Source organism: Coregonus lavaretus, assembly GCF_964263955.1.
Source record: "Coregonus lavaretus genome assembly, chromosome: 13".
In the NCBI taxonomy this organism is placed as follows: domain Eukaryota; kingdom Metazoa; phylum Chordata; class Actinopteri; order Salmoniformes; family Salmonidae; genus Coregonus; species Coregonus lavaretus.
In genome coordinates this window covers 29,148,024-29,173,863 of record NC_140000.1, presented here as the reverse complement: position 1 = coordinate 29,173,863, position 25,840 = coordinate 29,148,024, and the positions used below count along the sequence as shown (strand labels likewise).

The window sequence follows — 25,840 nt, the reverse complement described above, 5'->3', positions numbered from 1 at the left end:
TTGCCGGTTTATTTCAGCACCAATGCAGTGGACAGCTCCGCACCCTCACCTAAGCCCACCAGCAGCCTTTTAGAACGGTGTTTGTCTTGACATCCACTTCCAAGCAATCTTGAACGTTAACAATTGAACACTTGAATAATATGTATTTACTGCTTATCTGTATTTCACTTATATCGAACATACAAAGTTGAAAGTCAGAAGTAGGCCTAGCGGGCGAATAGCAAGTCCCCTTTTTACTCTGAAAAGCTATTGAAAATCCTTGGTCAGTAGGAGTCCTTAAGTCTTATCAGTAAAGGTCAGCGCTGAAATAAGTAGCCTATGTTTTAAACGAAAAAAGTAAGCTACTTTTATTGACCAAAATGGGAGTGATGATGCCTTAGAGTTGGGTGAAAACAAGTGTTGAAAAATTATTGATGAGACAGCCAATCGAGCCATGCTAATATGATCGTCCCTTCCCCTATCTTTCGCCTCCCTTCCACCTAAACCGAACGCTGTGACAGATGGAACAAGGAAAGGCCAACTGAGTGTGCTTAGTTAAAAAGAGTCCATCTAATTAAAGCCACTGGCACAAAGACCCACCAAAAATTCCAAATAGCATCCTGCTCGCAGTGGTGACTGATACCACTCCACGAGGAGTCCATGAATAAAATGAATAGTGCGGCCATAACTTTTTAATACACGCGGCCATGGCTTTTTAGAAATTGTAATCAAATATTCCACACAGCTTGTGACCAAAGTGGACGTGACTTGATCAATTAGCTGCATGCATACTGTGTGTGCCAGTGGCCTGCTGTGCTGGCTGCTTGACAGAAACAGTATTTGATATTCCCCTCGATCAGGGTGTGGACAAGAATTCCTCATGCGTGTACTGAAAGATACTCACTCTTATGATTAAAACAGAGTGTCTAAAGATTCACTGCATGTAGGAAGGCAAAGGCATGTTTCATGAGTCAGATATGAGGCATCACTTATGCTGTCTAAAGATACAGTAGAATGGTTGTCTGTTGGAATAAGGGAGACAGACAGCACGAGCAATGTGCAATGCAAGCAATGTATTCTAAATGAGCCATAGCCATATACATCTGGCAGAATATATAGCCTATATGCATCAAAGTTAGTCATTCAAGTCAGTGGAACTCTTGAGAGATGTTGGCCCATAGAGATCCTATTGTAGGCCTACAACTGGCAGCAATCACATCAATAAGTCCTTCAAGCCAATCTGGAACCCTTAGGCAACAATCACATATATCAGTGTCAACATCACACTGACCAATAAGACTTAAAAGGATGTAACAGAGAGATCATGAGGTTCAGAATTGGGTATCAGAGATGTGTGGTCATTGAAATAGAATGACTAGATTGGACAATCCCATTGAAGTCAATATTCTGTGATAAGTGGACCAGCAGCCATATTGAGTGTATTGTAAAATTGCCATGCTATGAGGGGCTTTTCCCTTTCTAGTCGTTTTATTTCCCCATTCTAGTAATTGTATTTCTATGTGTGTGGTATAGCCAACCTGAAAGGTCCTGTGTGGAGACTGAGAGAGACTTCTCCTGTGTGGTCTAGGGGTGCTGGTGCTGTCTTGGTATCCTCCAGGCCTGGCCGATGACAACGGGGAGCCCACAGAGGACCTGGTGCCGGCCGTCCTGGACGCTGCTCACAGACACAACCTCAAGGTAAGGAACAGACAGACAGAGAGACAAACAGACAGACAGACAGACACTTTGCTTTGGGATCAGTGTTTGGGATTCATGAGCTCTGGATAAGAATGTTTGCTTTGGTAAGGAATCTTCCAAAGAACAAAGTTACACAACCAACTGGTAAACAGATCCTAATACTGTACAATAGTATTGTGATACACAACAGTATACCATTACTTCAAAAAAGTTGATAGCCTAGTGTGACATGACTTTGAGCAGGCAGCGGGGAAGGATGAGGACATCTCTAATTAAGTGCAGAGAGGACATAACAAAGCTGCCGGCGGGAACTGTTGTTTATGGGACTGGATGAGCAGGGAAACACATCGGGGAACTACATGACCTATTGCCAATTAGGTCGGAAAATGCCATCCCAGAGATAATGACTGCATCGACGTCGACTCGTCGAATCCCCTCTGCCTGCTGTCACGGACTGCATTGAAGCTTATGAAACTTTTAGAGGGCCCTTTCTTCGTAATTCGATACCTGTAACATCAGATGGTAGATGCACATTAGATGCAGAGACGTAGTAGCTATTCAAGATGTTCAAAGGAAAAAAGATACTCCACGTGAGCTGTACTGGCTTGATCCAGCAGCATCTTAGATGACATAACCGATATATAAAAACAGCCACACAGCCCTTTGAGTGGTGTGTATCCATTCACCATGAGTGGTTAGAAGTCTGTGAGTATGTGTCTAAGACGCTTTAAGGCAGTTTGAGTGGTGTACGTTACGTGTGCTGAATTCCGGCTTCTAGCACTTTGGGTGGGGTATCCAAGGGTGCATTTTTCAAACACCTGAAACAGCATTTTCCTGCAATCTAGAGCAATAATCATTATGCCTAATTCTATGTAAAAACAATGTATATTTTTCTGCATGGGTTATCTAAGCATACCTCTTTATATGTGTGCCCCCTCCGCAAAATACCGCTGACAGATCTTTTAAAATAAATAAATAATTATGATAAAGATAAATACAATTAAATTGAGTAATTAATTTAACATTTAAAATTAGTAAAACATGACAAATCTGAGGGGGCACGTGCCCTTGTGGCCCCTATGGGCATGACACCTCTGGGTGTGTATCTGTGTGTCAGTAGACAGCTGTGCAGCAGAATGACTTGCATTTGTGTGTGTGTTTGTTTTAAAGGTCCAATGCAGCCGTTTATATCTCAATAAAATCAACTTACTGTGATTGTTTTCAATTAAAATGGTCATAAAGAAACAAAAATAGCTTCTTAGCAAAGAGCAATTTCTCAAGCAAGAATATTGCTAGGACTGTCTAGGAGTGGTCTGAGTAGGGAGGGGAAAACCGTAAACTAGCTGTTATTGGCAGAGGTTTGGAACTCTTTCTTATTGGTCTATTAACTAATTTACCGCCTGGTGATGTCACCAGGCAGGCCAAAACTCTATCCTACCGCAACAGGCTGAAATTTCAGGCAGTCTTTTCAAACAGGTCTTACACTAAAATGGCATTATCATGATTTTCACAATTTCACAATATTATTCCAACCATATAGTATTGAAATATATATGAAACAGAGATAACGACTGCATCGACGTCGACTCATCGAATCCCCTCTGCCTGCTGTCACGGACTGCATTGAAGCTTATGAAACTTTTAGAGGGCCCCTTCTTCGTAATTCGATACCTGTAACATCAGATGGTAGATGCACATTAGATGCAGAGACGTAGTAGCTATTCAAGATGTTCAAAGGAAAAAAGATACTCCACGTGAGCTGTACTGGCTTGATCCGGCAGCATCTTAGATGACATAACCGATATATAAAAACAGCCACACAGCCCTTTGAGTGGTGTGTATCCATTCACCATGAGTGGTTAGAAGTCTGTGAGTATGTGTCTAAGACGCTTTAAGGCAGTTTGAGTGGTGTACGTTACGTGTGCTGAATTCCGGCTTCTAGCACTTTGGGTGGTGTATCCAAGGGTGCATTTTTCAAACACCTGAAACAGCATTTTCCTGCAATCTAGAGCAATAATCATTATGCCTAATTCTATGTAAAAACTATGTATATTTTTCTGCATGGGTTATCTAAGCATACCTCTTTATGTGTGTGCCCCCTCCGCAAAATACCGCTGACAGATCTTTTTAAAAATAAATAATTATGATAAAGAGAAATACAATTAAATTGAGTAATTAATTTAACGTTTGAAAAATAAAAAACAGGACAAATCTGAGGGGGCACGTGCCCTTGTGGCCCCTATGGGCATGACACCTCTGGGTGTGTATCTGTGTGTCAGTAGACAGCTTTCAGGCGGTCTTTTCAAACAGGTCTTACACTAAAATGGCATTATCATGATTTTAACAATTTCACAATATTATTCCAACCATATAGTATTGAAATATATATAAAACACAGGAAAATCACATTTTTGACTGCACTGGGCCTTTAAAGACTGCTCGGGGGAATTGCAAGCCTCGTGCCTGTGTGAATGAATGCAGACTGAGTGCAGTGTGACAAGAGAGACAGGCTTGTGCTAGAGCCCCTTTCTCCAGCTGCGTTGCATCAATAATACACACGCTGTGTTTGCGCAACACACGGTCGCATTAAAGACAATTGAGAGCGGATTAGTTTTTGTGTTTGCATGAGAATTTCTTCTACATAAAATGCATGCAAATAATGCAGGCCGATATTCAAAATGAATATTTATAAGAGCACAAGTACAGAAAATAAATGTCTGTTGTACATGTAATGTTGTGAACATTATTCCGTAATCCAGTCCGTGTATTTGTACAGAAATATTCCAGTTCCATGTTTTACACGGGACCGATAGTTGTGCTAGGAAGCCTTGTGAATAACCATGTATTGCCAGCGTACTCTAAGTAAAGTTCAATTAAACTATATCAAATTCCCCGACCTCGGTTCTTATAAGCATAAGTAATCCAACAAAAAGAGGGACATCACAGAACAGAGGTTATAGTGAATTCTGGAGGATTCAGAATTGCCTATATTCTTTCCACAAAAAAATGGCAGTTATACTGATAAGAGAGAGCAGTAAAAAAAGAAAGCCAAAGTAGGGAAAGATAACTTTAACAAACAACAATAAAGTGGTCCAACGTCACATTCTTGTAAACAGCTAAGGGATGGGGCCTATATACACTATATATACAAAAGTATGTGGACACCACATCAAATTAGTGGATTCGGCTATTTCAGCCACACCCGTTGCTGACAGGTGTATAACATCAAGCACACAACCATGCAATCTCCATAGACAAACATTGGCAGTAGAATGGCCCGTACTGAAGAGCTCAGTGACTTTCAACGTAGCACCATCATAGGATGCCACCTTTCCAATAAGTCAGTTAGTTAAATTTCTGCCCTGCTAGAGCTGCCCCGGTCAACAGTAAGTGCTGTTATTGTGAAGTGGAAACAACTAAGAGCAACAAAGGCTCAACCACCAAGTCGTCGGCCACACAAGCTCACGGAATGGGACTGCCGAGTGTTGAAGCGCATAGCGCGTAAAAATAGTCTGTCCTCAGTTGTAACACTTACTACCGAGTTCCAAACTGCCTCTGGAAGCAACCTCACCACAAGAACTGTTCGTCGGGAGCTTCATGAAATTGGTTTTCCATGGCCGAGCAGCCGCACACAAGCCTAAGATCACCATGCACAATGCCAAGCGTCGGCTGGAGTGGTGTAAAGCTCACCGCCATTGGACTCTGGAGCAGTGGAAACGAGTTCTCTGGAGTGATGAATCACACTTCACCATCTGGCATTCCGATGGACAAATCTGGGTTTGGCGGATGCCAGGAGAACACTACCTGCCCGAATGCATAGCCCGAATTCATAGTGCTAACTGTAAAGTTTGGTGGAGGAGGAATAATGGTCTGGGGTTGTTTTTCATGGTTTGGGCTAGGCCCCTTAGTTCCAGTGAAGGTAAATCTTAACGCTACATACAGCATACCATTGACATTCTAGACGATTCTGTGCTTCCAACTTTGTGGCAACAGTTTGGGGAAGGCCCTTTCCTGTTTCATCATGACGATGCCCCCGTGCACAAAGCGAGGTCCATACAGAAATGGTTTGTCGAGATCGGTGTGGAAGAATTTGACTGGCCTGCACAGAGCCCTGACCTCAACCCCATCGAACACCTTTGGGATGAATTGGAACGCCGACTGCGAGCCAGGCCTAATCGCCCAACATCAGTGCCCGACCTCACTAATGCTCTTGTGGCTGAATGGAAGCAAGCCCCCGCAGCAATGTTCCAACATCTAGTGGAAAGCCTTCCCAGAAGAGTGGAGACTGTTATAGCAGCAAAGGGGGGACGAGCAAGTGTCCACATACTTTTCGTCATGTAGTGTATCATTATTTTAAAAGTCCAAAAATGGATATACCAATCCCAGATTGCCCCTTTAATAACCTTGTCATAGAATATGTAGAGTGGTACTCTGCAGCAGTATCCTGTTCAAATGCCCACTTGCTCCTGACCACATTCTCCCACTCCCACTGCACATAAGGACATCTATTGTTGGAGTGCCTTTAGTGCATATTCTTCACAAATTGCTGACCGTAGAAAAATAAGTATTGGGTCTTTAATAATTTTGAGCTACGATGCAAAAAAAATATATTCTAATGCAAACGAGGCCCTCTTGCATTACAATCTCCATGGTATTTTCTGCATAGACGAGGCAAATTAAAGTGTATAACTGTGCCTCCTCTTTCACACCAATATGTAAGACGGGGTATTAGCAGTAGAATGCATTATCGCTCTGGGTTGAATCCTAACATAAGATCCATGGGCATAACTTGTCCCATTGTTATCAATGCATGACTTATGCAAAAGCATGTTAAGCATATGGATTTCATGTTAGGCCCTTTATTCTCAGTGGCAGCATCCCACCATGCATTTCACTTCATCATGGGGCTCTTTGACATGCATGTACATTATAATGTACTCGTTCTGAGGGATCCTTAGGAGCAAAAGTGAGCAATAATTTATTTGAGGTCCCAATGTGTGTAGACCCTTCAAAGGAAATGTGAATGCAGTACATGAAAGATAAATTATGCTATCATTCATGGACACAAACAATGTTGTCAAAGAAAGAGACTTGAAGAGAAAGTCTTTAGGGGGCACCAGCGTGAAGTGTCTGTGACTGTTGCAGGTGAACGTCTGACATGGTACCTGCTCAGTCAGTCCATCTTTCTGTTTTCCAGTCTTGTCATCCCTGTCCTGTCAGATCTGTCGTGACGGAACTTCTCTTTACAGTCTGAGCTGGGGTGATCACAATGAGCGAAGGCTACAGAGCCTTCATAACTTGCCACTTGACAGAGCAATCTAAGGAGCTCTGTGTGTGACGTGGTCTGAATAAAAGCAGACAGACATGGTGAATCTTCACAGTCTGAAAAAGCCTTAGAGACACAGGCCAGAACAGGTCTAGACTAGTCTACCAGGGTTGGGGTCATTTATGGTGACGAGGGGTGTTGTACAAAACAATGTCATCAGCGATTGTCTCAAACCAGAGTATCAAACCCACGTGTGTTCTGGCTCTGGCCCAACCAGTCAGTTTCTGGACCAATCAGATGGCCACGAATGTGTTCACATTCAGTGAAGGGTAGTGGAGGTACTAGGATCCAGACTCATTGTGGAAAATAAACTAACCTCTGTGGTGGGCGTGGCGTGGCATGGCGTAGGGTTTGGCCAGAGCAAGGAGTCTGGGTAGCCAGGCAATACTACTATGGCACTGACTTAGACTCCCAAATCTGGGACCTTACACTAGATGACACTGCAGAAAATAGATTGTTTTGTTTATATAAGAATAGCATTGGAAAAGGCCCCTAACTCAAGTCTGGGCACCCACACATCTTTTGTATTATGTATGTACGGTTGGAATTTAAGAGCAGAGCCTCTTGTGGTTGAAGGCTCCAGAGCTCCACTGAGTTGAAAAATCCTGGTCACACTCTGCTTGCTTGGAGAGTAGCTCAGGCTGAAACTCCCCTTTGGCCCTGGAGGGGCTGTGTGTGGGCTCGGGGGGGAGATCGGGATAGGCGGGGGTGTCGGTCCCATGACTCAGTTTGCCTCCCTGAACAATCCGGGCCCCAAGGGGCAGGAAATGTTCCAGTCAGTAAGTAGGGCATGTTGCACAACCGCAGCGCAGAGAGGCCCATGTGTGGGCAGGCCATGCTGTCAGGCACACTTCCCCATCTCCAGATGCCCAACACAGCATGCCACTTTCATCTTCCATCTCACAAGACTTTGGATGCATCCCAAATGACACCCTATTCCATTCATAGTGCACTAATTATGATGGGCCCTGGTCAAAAGTAGTGCACTACATAGGGACTAGGGTGCTATTTGGGGCGCATTGTTGGTGTGCCTGCAAGATGTTGATGTTGACGAGAAGTTGACAACCTAGCGTGTAGAGCCCTACTGAAATCAAACTAATATAACCGAAAACTTTCTTGGAACTATGAAGCGGCAACATCTCATGATACGTTCAATACTGTATGGTGTTGACTGTTGTGAAACGCTGTCCCGGTAGTTTAACGGATGGTTGAAATCACCTCCTAAGGGCCTGTTACAGTGCATTACGTTGTATTCTACTCAATTCAGCCAATTCTATGCTCTGGTGATGGTGATAGGGCTGGGTCTGTCTGTGAGATATTGAAATGCTCTTGGTTTGCCTTGGTCTCTCATTTATGTCTAAATTGCTGCTGTGTAATGGCCTTATGTGTCTCGGGTGGAAAATGAGTGGGCTTTTCCAACCGCGGCAGTCGTCTGCGGTGAGCTGGAGTTGAGATGGTGACAGCTCTTTTTCTCTGGGAGAAATAATTACACGAGCGCTCAAGTAAGTCAGTCAGTGAAACGGCATGATTTAAAAACTCGAATGAAAATTATTTCGGCCGACTTCAGCTTTTAATCTAATTTATTAGCACAGAAAGAGTTGTAACTTTCCCTCTAATGAACCCTTGCCTCAAGACGTTAATCAGATTACGGAGAGTTGTTCCTACCCTTATCGTCTTTTACACTGATTTCAGACCAGTGGCCTATACAGCCATAGTGAGCTACCCTGCCACGGGGGCTCCAAATTGAAATATATTTTTATCCGACACTGAAGCACGTAGCTGCCACCATTAGCGACAACAACGATTTTCTCCCCATGTCCACATTTAACTATACAGGACAAGAGTTTAAAACCGCCTCGCCTCCCATCCAATCCATTAGCGCACTTCTGTCCCAATGTCATGGTGACACTTTGAGCCCTTGGTGTCACCAAGAGTTACATTACCACGGCAACTGGTTAGGAAGGCCCAGTAGCCACTCAATTTCATTTCAATACTGCTTACCCCCCACTCCGACCTATCCCAATCTAATGCACTATACTTGGCTACAGTCCCTCGCCATAATAAGACAAAGACAATTCCCACTCATGAAAAATGGAAATCATGCATAGCCTAACAACGTGTAAAATGTTTAGCACTTTATTCTCCACAGTGAATGGTATACGAACCCCATAATGACAAGTATTTTTTATAGCATAAAAGACAATTCCCAGTCATGAAAAATGCACAACATGCTAAGCCTACAACATGTTTAGCAATTTAATCTCCACAGCTCATGGTAAACACTAGCTAACCCCATAATGACAACAAAGTATTTTATAAGATAGTGCTACTGTGTCTTGGCAGACAGAACCAGGGAGTGGCAAGGCAGAGCTCAGACAGGAATTTAATCAAGCCTCAGGTGGGAATGATGGAGCTACGCTACAACAAAAGCAGCAGACTTATTATGTTAGCTAGCTGGCAAGGTGTTGCTGCTTCCATTCTGCTTATGGCTCTATCCATCCACTCAGAAAACCATGTTCCTTCATGCTGGGCCCCTGGGGAACCAGTTGTGAGAAAAGTGGTCCACTTTGATCATATATAATTCAAAGTAGTGAAATTCTCCACTCTTACTCTTAAAATGTTCAAGTAAACATTTTTGTATTAGTTTCGTAGCTGATCCATCGTGTGTTCAGCCACTCCGTTCCTCAATGAGGAATAGTCAGCTGGAATAGAACTATGATTCACTGGGCTTTAGTAGATGACGAATGACCTTGGGATAGATGTGTCAGATTATTTGTCATGGCATAACACCAGTGCTGAAATAGTCATCATCTGAGACATCCTATAACACAGTCTGTAAAGGTTATACAACATATTAACAACATCACTGTGTGCTTTTATTCTCTCTTATGGGGACATTTCTGGGCAACTACTTCGTCCACTTCTGTTGGCCGAGAAATATGACAGTTGCAGTTATTCATGCTTGAGAGCTGGGGTTCAAAAATCAGCCACAATTTGTGGTTCAACTTTCAACACTAAGTAGAGCGGGGGAGAAGGGGGTAGTGTTACTTTCATTCAGATGTAATTAGCTGTGACTGTATTTTTTTTTGGGGGGGGTATTTTATTAGGATCCCCAATAGCTGTTGCGAAAGCCGCAGCTACTCTTCCTGGTGTCCACACAGAACATGAAAAATGACATAATACAGAACATTAAGAGACAAGAACAGCTCAAGGACAGAACTACATACATTTAAAAACGACACATAGCCTACATATCAATACATACACACAAAATATCTAGCTCAAATAGGGGAGAGGCGTTGTACCGTGAGGTGTTGTTTTATCTGTTTTTGAAAACAGGTTTGCTGCTAATTTGAGCAATATGAGATGGAAGGGAGTTCCATGCAATAATGGCTCTATATAATACTGTACACTTTCTTGAATTTGTTCTGTATTTGGGGACTTTGAAAATACCCCTGGTGGCATGTCTGGTGGGGTAAGTGTGTGTGTCAGAGCTGTGCGTAAGTTGACTATGTAAAAAATGTTTATAAAAAAGAGGTGATGCAGTCAGTCTCTCCTCAATTCTTAGCCAAGAGAGACTGGCATGCATAGTATTTATATTAGCCCTCTGATTACAATGAAGAGCAAGATGTGGCGCTCTGTTCTGGGCCAGCTGCAGCTTAACTAGGTATTTCTTAGCAGCACTTGACCACATGGCTGGACAATGGTCAAGATAAGACGAAACTAGAGCCTGCAGGACTTGCTTTGTGAAGTGTGGTGTCAAAAAAGCAGAACATCTCTTTATTATGGACAGACCTCTCTCCATCTTTACAACCATTTAATCTATATGTTTTGACCATGACAGTTTACAATCTAAGGTAACACCAAGTAATTTAGTCTCTTGAACTTGTTCAACAGCCACAGCATTCATTACCAGATTCAGCTGAGTTCTAGAGCTTAGTGAATGATTTGTACCAAATACAATGCTCTTAGTTTTAGAGATGTTCAGGACCAGTTTATTACTGGCCACGCATTTCAAAACTGACTGCAACTCCTTGTTAAGGGTTTCAGTGACTTCATTAGCTGTGGTTGCTGACATGTATATGGTTGAATCATCAGCATACATGGACACACAGGGTTTGTTTAATGCCAGTGGCATGTAGGTCTATGGCGGTCATGAAATTTTGTCAGCCAGCAATTGTTAAGCAAATAACTGCCGGTCTCATGGTAATTGACCATTAATTAACATAAACACATTTCGCATCTCCTGGCTTCCACACATAGCCTATAAGCCACTGATGCAGACCTTTGGAACATCTACATTTAAAAAAGTCTAATAAACCCATGTAAACAGGATCAAAATAAATCCATTATTTCTTTTAGACAGGTCTAAAGAAGAACAGGTCTATTTCAGAAGAACAGAATAGCATACTGAGAGTTGTCCTTATGTTAGGCCCTGATCTGGCTTTGCAACATGGCTGTGGGCTACACTAGTTCATTTAGCAGACAAGATTTTCTTAGAATTCCGTGGCATTATTTTACATTATTTTATAGTATGAAGAATATAATTGAACATAGCTGAATAAAATAGAAAGGATATTTTCTCCAAACGATTTGAGGAAATGCGCACATGCGGCTATTCTGTGTTGAGCGGTTAAGAAAGAAACAGGCAGGGACGGCCTGTTCAATAGGGCGATATGGGCGACGCACTGCCAAACGGGAAAAGGAAGGGATTTTTTTTCTAATCAATTATATCACGGCAACAGTAGTTATCAGTGTTGTAATCTGATCTGACTGCCACTAAATGTCAAATCAGGCTAAAGTCGTGCTTCAAATGGCTCCGCCCGTTTTTGGGGCGATTTCAGTCAGGTTGAAAATCGCCCAGAAGTCTCTCATAGCCTGTCATGTAAAATCTATTTTTTTAAAATTTCAAAGCTTTCAATACATTCTCTATGGGTGTCTGTGGGCTTCCACTTACGCGCTTTCGTCATACGTGACGTAACCATGAACGTAACTAAGAGAATAGCAGCTAGCAGCGTCTCTGTTGCGACCTGCAGTGTGGCGTTATTTTATGTTTTTAATTTGTAGACTTAGTTTACAAACATTCTGCCAACCATGGATTTCCAGTGGTCGGTTTTGGACTGATCTTGTTGATCGTGTACATACCCGCTACGAACGGACTAAATAATGAAAACGCTGCTGGCAGCGGAATCCAATACAGCTGGGAGACTTGGCTGGATGACAGAGTCCCGGACAGAGAAGTGGAGCCGGCCGGCTTCACCCTGGTCAGAGCGGACCGCGATCCTGGTAAGAGAGCGACTCTGTACCCCGACATTGAACTGCTTTCTGTGTCACTGCGACCTTACTATCTGCCCCGTGAGTTCCCCCAATTGTTTGTTACCGTTGTGTACTGTTGATAATCACAAGTTTACTGGAGAACTGAGACCAAGTAGAAACTTTGGACAGGGTGGATATGGTATAATAAAGGCAGTTTATTCAGAGGTAAAGATATCTGGAATCGCGTGCACGGACTCGTTCGTCAAACTCTTAGGGAGAAGAGAGCCCCGAAAACATTGTGTGCAGACATTTTATACAATAAATGATGTAGGTTGAATCTAGTAGTTCTGATCTTCTGATTGGTCCTGATGAGTTGGGCGAGGTCCCCTCCACTGTTGCATTGGCTCTGAGTCGGGTTCTCTGTCTTCAAATGTTCAGCCTAAAGAGAGGGGATTTGTGTGTGTGTGTGTGTGTGTGTTTAACAGTGATGATGTGTGTGTGTGTGTGTGTTATCAGTGATGATGTGTGTGTGTGTGTGTGTGTGTGTGTGTCCTCAGAGCAAGAACTCGTGAGTTGGAAGAACTGAGAGACCTATGGCATGTGTGTTGTCCTTGGCCACCTGCTGACAAGGCTGACAAGATAGGACTCTTTTGTCCATTGTTATAGGATAGGAACAGCATTGATTGAAAACAAACGCCCAACACAAAATGGGTCATGCACAAGATTTTAGTCAGACCAAGCTATAACATTATATATTTACTACGACAGTACATTCAACCAAAAGCTAATATAACAAAGGCATCAGAGATTATTTATAATCTGTCACAGAAACTGGAATCCATCTCCCCAGATCAGTCAATAAATGCTTCTGGTATTGACTTATATGCTGCCCCTGTCTTCATGTTGTTGCTGGACATATCTTTTTTAAAATGTGTGTAGGTCACCTAAATCATCAGAAAAATTGCCCCTCCTGAGAATTTTTTCAGGAGCCGCCACTGGAAACAGGTACTCCTCTATGCTTAATTTAGATTTATTTATGTAACTTCAGTTGTGATACAAATGTTGGGCTATATGTTTTGATTTTTAATACATTCTAAGGCTGCATGATGCGACTCTAATGACGATATGAAAAAAGTTGCATGAAAGGCATGAGCTCTCTTTTTTTCTTGTGCAGGCTGTACACACTTCATTAGTCTCTCATTCACAATTTGACAAGCACTTGATAATGCCTCAAATTTCCCGCCTGTATCCCCTTTGTGTGCACGTAATGGCCCCTTAAAAAATCCATGCCTTTTGCGGCCAGTGGCCGTTGTGCCCTTGGGCTGAATATTATAATTCCCTTCTCCCGGCTGAGTGCTGAAGCACCTCTCACTCACATGGCTCGCCATTACGTGATCGGGTTTTTCTCACAGGCTACAATGAAGACAGACACATTGAGGATGCAACTGCGCGCGTCCTTATCCAATTCCGAGGCGCATATTGAAGATAACGGAAGAACTGTCCACATTTACTTTTCGTCAGCCAACAAGATGAGTAGGCCTAACGGACAACAAAAGCACTAGTCTATGTCAATCTACTATCCCCCATAGTACAAAAGTTGACCTATTCTATTCTGTGCGGTAAATAAATATTCGAAACATAGTCTGGGACAGTTGTGCGATACAATAGATCCCAAATTAAAACAACCACTAGCATTAAAAAAACTGTTTTAAGCAATGAGCCTGACACAACAGATGAGAACGTTTAACTTAAGATTTTGATAAACTACTAGGCTATTTCTTCACATTATATGCGCAGCAATGCACACACGGCAGTAGGCTATAAGCCTACTGTTCCATTAGCAGGAAAATACCATTCTCAAAAGTTACGGCAAATGTGGTAATGACTGTAATGCTTTTATTATAAAGGTGCATTTTTATGGTGAAAATTATCTTCCCCAAACTTGAAACTCACGAGCTGTGTATGTATGCCAGTTAGGCTCTACACCCGTGGTTAATGTGCTTAATTTTAAGAAGTTATTTGGCCACTTTATTTGTGATACAAACCTTATCAAAACATATAGGCCTATGGGCTAGACTACATGAGGTGTGTGACTATGATTAGAAAAAGAAACACAAAAAAGCATGCACTGTTTCTGGCCTTAAGCTGGGCATCATTCACAAGTGATAGGCTAATATAGTCACCCATCACACTATTCTTGATTTAATCTTGTCTTTTCATATACAAATAATATAGGTGTGAAATTTGCTTGGATTTAGAATGGACCATTATCATGCACCTGTGTCACAACAGGGGCAGCGGAAGAAAATACATACAGTGGGGAGAACAAGTATTTGATACACTGCCGATTTTGCAGGTTTTCCTACTTATAAAGCATGTAGAGGTCTGTCATTTTTTATCATTGGTACACTTCAACTGTGAGAGACGGAATCTAAAACAAAAATCCAGAAAATCACATTGTATGATTTTTAAGTAATTAATTTGCATTTTATTGCATGACATAAGTATTTGATACATCAGAAAAGCATAACTTAATATTTGGTACAGAAACCTTTGTTTGCAATTACAGAGATCATACGTTTCCTGTAGATCTTGACCAGGTTTGCACACACTGCAGCAGGGATTTTGGCCCACTCCTCCATACAGACCTTCTCCAGATCCTTCAGGTTTCGGGGCTGTCGCTGGGCAATACGGACTTTCAGCTCCCTCCAAAGATGTTCTATTGGGTTCAGGTCTGGAGACTGGCTAGGCCACTCCAGGACCTTGAGATGCTTCTTACGGAGCCACTCCTTAGTTGCCCTGGCTGTGTGTTTCGGGTCGTTGTCATGCTGGAAGACCAGCCACGACCCATCTTCAATGCTCTTACTGAGGGAAGGAGGTGGTTGGCCAAGATCTCGCGATACATGGCCCCATCCATCCTCCCCTCAATACGGTGCAGTCGTCCTGTCCCCTTTGCAGAAAAGCATCCCCAAAAATGATGTTTCCACCTCCATGCTTCACGGTTGGGATGATGTTCTTGGGGTTGTACTCATCCTTCTTCTTCCTCTAAACACGGCGAGTGGAGTTTAGACCAAAAAGCTCTATTTTTGTCTCATCAGACCACATGACCTTCTCCCATTCCTCCTCTGGATCATCCAGATGGTCATTGGCAAACTTCAGACGGGCCTGGACATGCGCTGGCTTGAGCAGGGGTACCTTGCGTGCGCTGCAGGATTTTAATGCATGACGGCGTAGTATGTTACTAATGGTTTTCTTTGAGACTGTGGTCCCAGCTCTCTTCAGGTCATTGACCAGGTCCTGCCGTGTAGTTCTGGGCTGATCCCTCTCCTTCCTCATGATCATTGATGCCCCACAAGGTGATATCTTGCGTGGAGCCCCAGACCGAGGGTGATTGACCGCCATCTTGAACTTCTTCCATTTTCTAATAATTGCGCCAACAGTTGTTGCCTTCTCACCAAGCTGCTTGCCTATTGTCCTGTAGCCCATCCCAGCCTTGTGCAGGTCTACAATTTTATCCCTGATGTCCTTACACAGCTCTCTGGTCTTGGCCATTGTGGAGAGGTTGGAGTCTGTTTGATTGAGTGTGTGGACAGGTGTCTTTTATACAAGTAACGAGTTCAAACAGGTGCAGTTAATACAGGTAATGAGTGGAGAACAGGAGGGCTTCTTAAAGAAAAACTAACAGGTCTGTGAGAGCCGGAATTCTTACTGGTTGGTAGGTGATCAAATACTTATGTCATGCAATAAAATGCAAATTAATTACTTAAAAATCATACAATGTGATTTTCTGGATTTTTGTTTTAGATTCCGTCTCTCACAGTTGAAGTGTACCTATGATAAAAATTACAGACCTCTACTGTCACGATCGTTGACTGAAGCGGACCAAGGCGCAGCGTGATAAGCGTACATACTTTATTCAGTGTACACAACACGAACAAAACAACAAACCAAACGATACGTGAAGTCTTAGGTTACAACACAAACCTTTCAGAACAAGATCCCACAACAAACTAGTGAACACAGGCTGCCTAAGTATGGTCCCCAATCAGAGACAACGAGCTACAGCTGTCTCTGATTGGGAACCACCCTGGCCAACATAGAAATAAACGATCTAGAACAAAACCCATAGAAAACTAAACATAACAAGTCCACACCCTGGCTCAACATTTAAGAGTCCCCAGAGCCAGGGCGTGACAGTACCCCCCCCAAAGGCGCGGACTGCGACCGCGCCAACCAAACACAACAGAGGAGGGACTGGGTGACCACCACTCTCCCTCTACCCCCCCCGTAGCGCCCCTGGTCTGGTCCCGCTGGCCGGAGCTGGACTGGACACCGGTGGAGCGGATTGCTCTGGCTCCGGAGTGGAGCAGCTGACCGGTGCCGGACCAGGCACCTGTGGAACAGGCACGGACCGTGCCGGACTGACGACGCGCACCACTGGCTTGGTGCGGGGAGCAGGAACGGGCCGGACCGGGCTGGCGACGCGCACCACAGGCTTGGTGCGGGGAGCAGGAACGGGCCGGACCGGGCTGACGACGCGCACCACTGGCTTGGTGCGGGGAGCAGGAACGGGCCGGACCGGGCTGACGACGCGCACCACAGGCTTGGTGCGAGGGACAGGAACAGGCCGGACCGGGCTGACGACGCGCACCACAGGCTTGGTGCGAGGGACAGGAACAGGCCGGACCGGGCTGTGGAGGCGCACCACAGGCTTGGTGCGAGGGACAGGAACAGGCCGGACCGGGCTGTGGAGGCGGACTGGAGGTCTGGAGCGGAGAGCTGACACAACCCGTCCTGGCTGAATGCCTATCTCCACACCCTGTGTGTGAGGCATCTGCACAGGACGTACAGGGCTGTGCTCTCGTACTGGCGCTACAGCACGTGGCACTGGCGCAGGATATCCGGGACCGAGGAGGGGTACTGGAGGCCACGAGCGTTGAGCCAGCACACTCCATCCTAGCTGCATGCCCACCTTAGCACGACACGTGCGTGGTGCTAGCACAGGACGTACAGGACTGTGCCGGAACACTCGCGGCACAGTACGTGGCTCTGCATAACCCGGAACCTGCCCAGTCTCACGCTGCCTAGCCTGAGTACGGGGAGTTGGCTCTGCTCTACCTCTAGGCTCCGCCAACCACCCCTCCAGCCCCCCAAACCTGGTGGCCTCCTCTCCTAGATCGCCGATGCGCCCTGTAGCTGCCTCCAGCAGCCCCGTCGTCCACGCCGTGTGCCCCCCCAAAAAAATTACTTGGGGTTGCCTCTCGCGTGTCCGTCGTCGGCACGGTTGGCGCCGTTTCTGCTCTCCTGCCTGGGCATTTATTTTTGCCCATGGCCCTCTGCCCGCGAATATGTCCTCCCAAGACCACCATTCGCCCACCTGGGACATCGCCAACTTCTCCTGTTTGGCACGCTGCTTGGTCCTCTCTTGGTGGGATCTTCTGTCACGATCGTTGACTGAAGCGGACCAAGGCGTAGCGTGATAAGCGTACATACTTTATTCAGTGTACACAACACGAACAAAACAACAAACCAAACGATACGTGAAGTCTTAGGTTACAACACAAACCTTTCGGAACAAGATCCCACAATAAACTAGTGAACACAGGCTGCCTAAGTATGGTCCCCAATCAGAGACAACGAGCTACAGCTGTCTCTGATTGGGAACCACCCTGGCCAACATAGAAATAAACGATCTAGAACAAAACCCATAGAAAACTAAACATAACAAGTCCACACCCTGGCTCAACATTTAAGAGTCCCCAGAGCCAGGGCGTGACATCTACATGCTTTGTAAGTAGGAAAACCTGCAAAATCGGCAGTGTATCAAATACTTGTTCTCCCCACTGTATAATCTATGCACTTAAATAGTGAATGGAGGACGCTTTTACAGTGATTCATTTTCATGCCAGCTAGGTAGGCTATACTCCTGTTGTAAAGAGAAGCAATGTGCTTAATAATAGGAAAGTTGAGAAATAAATATAGTAGGCCTAGCCTATAGAAAGCTGATGGGATCCTCCTCCTTTAAATAGAGGCTATCAGTCTGTTTTCTCACGCAATTGCATAGCCTATAGAAATGTTGCGCAACATGAGCTCATGGGCTCTCATGAGGTGTTTGATTAGATTTTCAATTACATTTGCATTGATGTCAGAGTGATTAGAGGGACAATAGAGTGCTGAGTACCAGGCAGTTAGCAAGTTTGGTAGGCTACTAATGACCATCAGCAGCATCAGACGGTCAAACGGAATTTGACTGCCATCATGACTTGTGACCACCGGTGTTGCGGTAATACGGTCACCGTAACAGCCCTAGTGGCATGTCATTGGTAAAAATAGAAAAAAGTAGGAGGCCTAGAGGACTGCCCTGCGGTACACCACACCTTACATGTTTGACATTAGAGAAGCTTCCATTTAAGAAAACCCTCTGAGTTCTATTAGATAGATAGCTCTGAATCCACAATATGGCAGAGGTTGAAAAGCAATAAAACATAAGTTCTCTCAACAACAGGTTATGGTCAATAATATCAAAGGCTGCACTGAAATCTAACAGTACAGCTCCCACAATCTTCTTCTTATCAATTTCTTTCAACCAATCATCAGTCATTTGTGTCAGTGCAGTACATGTTGAGTGCCCTTCTCTATAAGCATGCTGAAAGTCTGTTGTCAATTTGTTTACAGAGAAATAGCATTGTATTTGGTCAAACACAATTTTTTCCAACAGTTTGCTAAGAACCTTCAGCAAGCTGATTGGTCTGCTGTTAGAACTTTTACCACACTTGGGTAGCAGAATGACTTTGGCTTCACTCCAGGCCTGAGGACAAAGACCTTCATATAGACTCAGATTAGTGGCTATAGAGTCAGCTACCATCCTCAGTAGCCTTCCATCTAAGTTGTCAATGCCAGGAGGTTTGTCATTATTGATCGATAACAGTAATTTTTCCACCTTTTCCACATTAACTATACAAAATTCTAACTTACAATGCTTTTCATTCATTATTAGTTTTTTTATGCATGAATACGATGATCAATAACAGTAACATTTCCACCTGTCCCACATTAACTATACAAAATTCTAACATACAATGCTTTTCATTCATTATTAGTTTTTTTATGCAAGAATACGATGGCTCACTGTTCGTTGTTGGCATTTCCTGCTTAGCTTTGCCCACTTTGCCAATTAAGTAATCATTAAAATAATTGGCAACATCAAACGGTTTTGTGATGAATAAGCCATCTGATTCAATGAAAGATTTGAATTTGTCTTTCTGCCCATAATTTAATTTGAAGTATGCCAACGTTTGGGCGGCAGGTAGCTTAGTGGTTAAGAGCGTTGTGCCAGTAACCGAAAGGTCGCTGGTTCTAATCCCCGAGCCGACTAGGTGAAAAATCTGTCAATGTGCCCTTGAGCAAGTCACTTAACCCTAATTGCTCCTGTAAGTCGCTCTGGATAAGAGTGTCTGCTAAATGACCTATTTATTTTTATTTTTTCCATCATTCTTTATATAATTGATTTTGGCTTCATATTACAGTTCCTTTTTCTTTTTGTTAAGTTTAGTCACATAATTTCTCACTTTGCAGTAAGTCAGCCAGTCAGATGTGCAGTCAGACTTATTAGCCTCTCCTTCAACCTTACAGTTTTTAAATTCCTCATCAATCCATGAAGCCTTAACTCCTGTCTCCTGAGTGGCGCAGTGGTCTAAGGCACTGCATCGCAGTGCTAGCTGTGCCACTAGAGATCCTGGTTCGAATCCAGGCTCTGTCGCAGCCGGCCGCGACCGGGAGATTCATGGGCAGCGCACAATTGGCCTAGCGTTGTCCAGGGTAGGGGAGGGAATGGCCGGCAGGGATGTAGCTCAGTTGATAGAGCATGGCGTTTGCAATGCCAGGGTTGTGGGTTCAATTCCCACGGGGGACCAGTATGAAAAAAAAAATATATGTATTCACTAACTGTAAGTCGCTCTGGATAAGAGCGTCTGCTAAATGACTAAAATGTTAACAGTTCTAACAGTCAGTTTCTTAACAGGTGCATGTTTATCAATAATTGGAAGAAGCAATTTCATACATTCATCAAGTGCAGCATCTGGATGCACCTTATTAATCACATCAGACCAACAAACATCCACATGAGTCACAGCAAAAACTTGTATATGATCTCTTATACACTATTTTAGGCCCAGCTTTTGAAACCTTGGTTCTCCTAGATATAGCCACTATATTGTGATCACTACATCCAATGGGTACGGATACAGCTTTAGAACAGAGTTCTACAGTATGAGTAAAAATTTGATCAATACATGTGGATGATCTTGTTCCTGTAGTGTTTGAAAACACCCTTGTAGGTTGATTAATAACCTGAACCAGATTACAGGCACTGGTTTGAGAAGCTTCCTCTTGAGCGGACAGCTTGATGAAAACCAGTCAATATTCAGGTCCCCAAGAAAGTAGACCTCTCTGTTTACATCACATACACGATCAAGCATTTCACACACAGTATTTAGATACTGACTGTTAGCACTTGGTGGCCTATAGCAACACCCCAAAAGGATAGGCTTTAGATGAGGCAGGTGAACCTGCAGCCACAGTACTTCAATAACACTTGACATGAGATCTTCTCTAAGCATTACTGGGATATGGCTCTGAATTAAATTAGCAACACCTCCCCCATAAGCATTCTTGTCTCTTCTATAGATGTTATATCCTTGTATTGCTGCTACTGCTATATAACAGAAATGGCTGATATATGAACGTTATCTGATGTTAGCAAGTTATTGATTTCATGAACCTTATTTCTAAGGCTACATATATTAATATGGGCTATTTTCAGTCATTTCCTGGATAGCTTCTCAGATATAGATAAAATATGGGAAAGAACAAACAAAGCAAGAAAAAAAAAGATACATTTAGCAGTCCATTAATCAGTTGGTGTGTGTAAGTGTGTGTGTGTACTTTGCGTTGAATCTTCAAACCCATAGGCTTGGCTCTCTCATCCCTTCCAGGCTTTTGGTAGGGAGGGTGGACAATGAGCCTGTCATATCGGTTGTAAGCAATGTCCCCACACACTCTGGCAGCTTTCATGGCCTGGATAAGTTATTTTCTCTTCTGGGGCACAGTTTCAGCATAATCCTCGTTGAGGAAGACACAGTTCACTTAAAATCAAATCACATTTTATTGTTTGAATACACGTTTAGCAGATGTTATTGCGGGTGTAGCGAAAAATGCTTGTGTTCCTAGCGCCAACAGTGCAGTAATGTACGTTCCCCTCAAGTTCTTGGCCCTTTCCAGAACTGCTACCTTGTCCTTGAACCTCAGAAACTTGACGACTATCGGCCTGGGCCTGTCACCTGGGCTGGTAATGGGTTTTCCAGTCCTGTGGGCGTGCTCCAACTCAATCTTCCTGTGGTCCATCTTCAGTTTCTCCGAGATCATTTCCCTCACTTTGTCCTCAGACTCCGTCCAGGTCATGTGGAGATTCTGCAATTCCATCTACAACAATGTTGTTCTGCCTTGATTGAGATAATCAGATTTCTCTGTCATTGTTATCATGGATTCACATACGGAACTAATGTCCTCTCTCAATGACTTACAGATTGTTGGCATCTTGCCGTTTTCCTGTTTTAACTCATTGAGCAGACCCTGGGAGAACTGCAAACTGTTCTTCAGGTCCTGGACCTCTCTGGTCAGGTCGTCCATTCTTTTCTTAGTTGACTCTACCAGTATTTGGACACAACACTTGAAGCTATTTTCTTGTTGCTGTAACAACTGCTTATTATAATGGCTGCATAATAATGTCTGTCTTGCTCCTGCTGTGTCCTTAGGCTTTGAATAGCTCTCAATTAGACCCAAGGGGCAGCTGAACACAGCCCAGCTCCTGTTACCTTTCCAAATGTGAATACTCTCTAGAGTTTGAGTCTATACTAACTGACGTCACCTTAGATGGTTGGGTTGGCTGCATAGACGCACTAACAAATATGTGACAACAACGTAATGAATGGAAAGCCGTGGACTAAGATGTTTTTCATTTTCTTTCCAGGTTGCATTTCACCTCCAGCCTTACAGAGGCCGGAGCGACCACAGTGTCCATGACAACATCAAGTATATCATCGACAGGTAGGTGTTGTCTTTGTTTAGAATACCTTCAACCTTGAACTTTCCTGTTGAAAGAATAGTTCAGTCAACATAGACCCTTTTAAAGGACTGACACACAGTTCACTTAAAATCAAATCACATTTTATTGTTCGTATACACGTTTTGCAGATGTTATTGCGGGTGTAGCGAAATGCTTGTGTTCCTAGCGCCAACAGTGCAGTAATATGTAACAATACACACAAATCTAAAAGTAAAAAGAATGGAATTAAGACACACACACAGTATATATACAGTGAGGAAAAAAAGTATTTAGTCAGCCACCAATTGTGCAAGTTCTCCCACTTAAAAAGATGAGAGAGGCCTGTAATTTTCATCATAGGTACACGTCAACTACGACAGACAAAATGAGAAAAGAAAATCCAGAAAATCACATTGTAGGATTTTTAATGAATTTATTTGCAAATGATGGTGGAAAATAAGTATTTGGTCAATAACAAAAGTTTCTCAATACTTTGTTATATACCCTTTGTTGGCAATGACACAGGTCAAACGTTTTCTGTAAGTCTTCACAAGGTTTTCACACACTGTTGCTGGTATTTTGTTATTGACCAAATACTTTAAAAAAAAACATTGTAAAGTGGTGATCCCACTGGCTATAAGGTGAATGCACCTATTTGTAAATCGCTCTGGATAAGAGCGTCTGCTAAATGACGTAAATGTAAAATTTTGGCCCATTCCTCCATGCAGATCTCCTCTAGAGCAGTGATGTTTTGGGGCTGTCGCTGGGCAACACAGACTTTCTACTCCCTCCAAAGATTTTCTATGGGGTTGAGATCTGGAGACTGGCTAGGCCACTCCAGGACCTTGAAATGCTTCTTACGAAGCCACTCCTTCGTTGTTTGGGATCATTGTCATTCTGAAAGACCCAGCCACGTTTCATCTTCAATGTCCTTGCTGATGGAAGGAGGTTTTCACTCAAAATCTCACGATACATGGCCCCATTCATTCTTTCCTTTACACGGATCAGTCGTCCTGGTCCCTTTGCAGAAAAACAGCCCCAAAGCATGATGTTTCCACCCCCATGCTTCACAGTAGGTATGGTGTTCTTTGGATGCAACTCAGCATTCTTTGTCCTCCAAACACGACGAGTTGAGTTTTTACCAAAAAGTTATATTTTGGTTTCATCTGACCATATGACATTCTCCCAATCCTCTTCTGGATCATCCAAATGCACTCTAGCAAACTTCAGACGGGCCTGGACATGTACTGGCTTAAGCAGGGGGACACGACTGGCACTGCAGGATTTGAGTCCCTGGCGGCGTAGTGTGTTACTGATGGTAGGCTTTGTTACTTTGGTCCCAGCTATCTGCAGGTCATTCACTAGGTCCCCCCGTGTATTTTGCTCACCTTTCTTGTGATCATTTTGACCCCACGGGGTGAGATCTTGCGTGGAGCCCCAGATCGAGGGAGATTATCAGTGGTCTTGTATGTCTTCCATTTCCTAATAATTGCTCCCACAGTTGATTTCTTCAAACCAAGCTGCTTACCTATTGCAGATTCAGTCTTCCCAGCCTGGTGCAGGTCTACAATTTTGTTTCTGGTGTCCTTTGACAGCTCTTTGGCCTTGGCCATAGTGGAGTTTGGAGTGTGACTGTTGGAGGTTGTGGACAGGTGTCTTTTATACTGATAACAAGTTCAAACACGTGCCATTAATACAGGTAACGAATGGAGGACAGAGGAGCCTCTTAAAGAAGAAGTTACAGGTCTGTGAGAGCCAGAAATCTTGCTTGTTTGTAGGTGACCAAATACTTATTTTCCACCATAATTTGCAAATAAATTCATTAAAAATCCTACAATGTGATTTTCTGGATTTTTTCCCCCTCAATTTGTCTGTCATAGTTGACGTGTACCTATGATGAAAATTACAGGCCTCTCATCTTTTTAAGTGGGAGAACTTGCACAATTGGTGGCTGACTAAATACTTTTTTTCCCCCACTGTATATGTGATGGGATGCATAGACATTATGGACAGTATGTGGATAGAATATGTAGTATATCTGAAGAATACTTAGGATAGAATAGCAATAGTTGAGTAGGATGGACTTGACTAGAATACAGGATATACATATGAAATGGGTAAAACAGTATGTAAACATTATTAAAGTGACCAGTGATCCATGTCTATGTACATAGGGCAGCAGCCTCTAAGGTGCAGGGATGAGTAATCGGGTGGTAGCCGGCTAGTGACAGTGACTAAGTTCAGGGCAGGGTACTGGGTGGAGTCCGGCTAGTGATGGCTATTTAACAGTCTGATGGCCTTGAGATAGAAGCTGTTTTTCAGTCTCTCGGTCCCAGCTTTGATGCACCTGTACTGACCTCGCCTTCTGGATGCTAGCGGGGTGAACAGGCCATGGCTTGGGTTGCTGAGGTCCTTGATGATCTTCTTGAATTTCCTGTGACACTGGGTGCTGTAGATGTCCTGAAGGGCAGGAAGTGTGCTCCCAGTGATGCGTTGGGCTGACCGCAACACCCTCTGGAGAGCCCTGCGGTTGTGGACGGTGCAGTTGCCGTACCTGGCGGTGATACAGCCTGACAGGATTCTCTCAATGGTGCATCTGTAGAAGTTGGTGAATTTCTTCAGCCTCCTGAGGAACTTGAAGCTTTTCACCTTCTCCACTGCGGCCCGTCAATGTGGATGGGGGCGTGATCCCTCTGCTGTCTCCTGAAGGCTAGATTACATTTAAATAACTCTAGAATGTGCAGCATCATATCTTATTAGGTTACTTCTAGGTAATTTCTCCTTCCATGCAAATATCAAAATCTGTGCCAATAATCTCCTGTCCATTTATTTGTGTTTGAAGGTACGGGGACCACGGAGCCTTCTACAAGTTCACCTCTAGCACAGGGAATATCCTGCCTCTGTTCTACATTTACGACTCATATCTGACGCCGCCCGAGAACTGGTCCGACCTGCTCCACCCCACAGGCTCCCACAGCCTGCGCGGCACGCCGTACGACAGCGTCTTCATTGCCCTCATCGTGGAGGAGCGCCACAAGCACGACATCCTTGCCAGCGGTTTCGATGGCATGTACACGTACTTCGCCTCCAACGGGTTTTCATTTGGTTCGTCACATCAGAACTGGAAGGCAGTCAAGTCGTTCTGCGACGGTAACAACCTGTTATTTATACCTAGCGCCGGGCCGGGCTACATCGACACCGCGGTCAGACCGTGGAACAACCACAACACGCGCAACCGCGTCAATGGCCGCTACTACGAGACAGCCTTGCAGGCGGCGCTGAACGTGCGGCCCGAGATCGTCACGATAACGTCGTTCAACGAGTGGCACGAGGGTACGCAGATCGAGAGGGCTGTGCCAAAAAAGACGGTGACCAGGTTGTATTTGGATTACCAGCCGCACCAGCCTGAACACTACCTGGAGCTCACCAGGAGGTGGGCAGAGCAGTTCAACAAGGAGAAGGAGACATGGCTCATGTGA

The 25,840-nt window shown here is 44.0% G+C and overlaps 1 protein-coding gene across 1 annotated transcript; it reads left to right on the top strand.

Moving 5' to 3' along the window:
• Positions 1-1,606: 1,606 nt before the first annotated feature.
• Positions 1,607-25,840, top strand: LOC311140137 (glycoprotein endo-alpha-1,2-mannosidase-like protein; the record flags this gene model as incomplete). Its single annotated transcript, XM_084175076.1, has 2 exons — positions 1,607-1,677; positions 25,204-25,840. The coding sequence occupies 2 exons, from the start codon at positions 1,607-1,609 to the stop codon at positions 25,838-25,840; spliced, it is 708 nt and encodes a 235-aa protein (XP_084031202.1).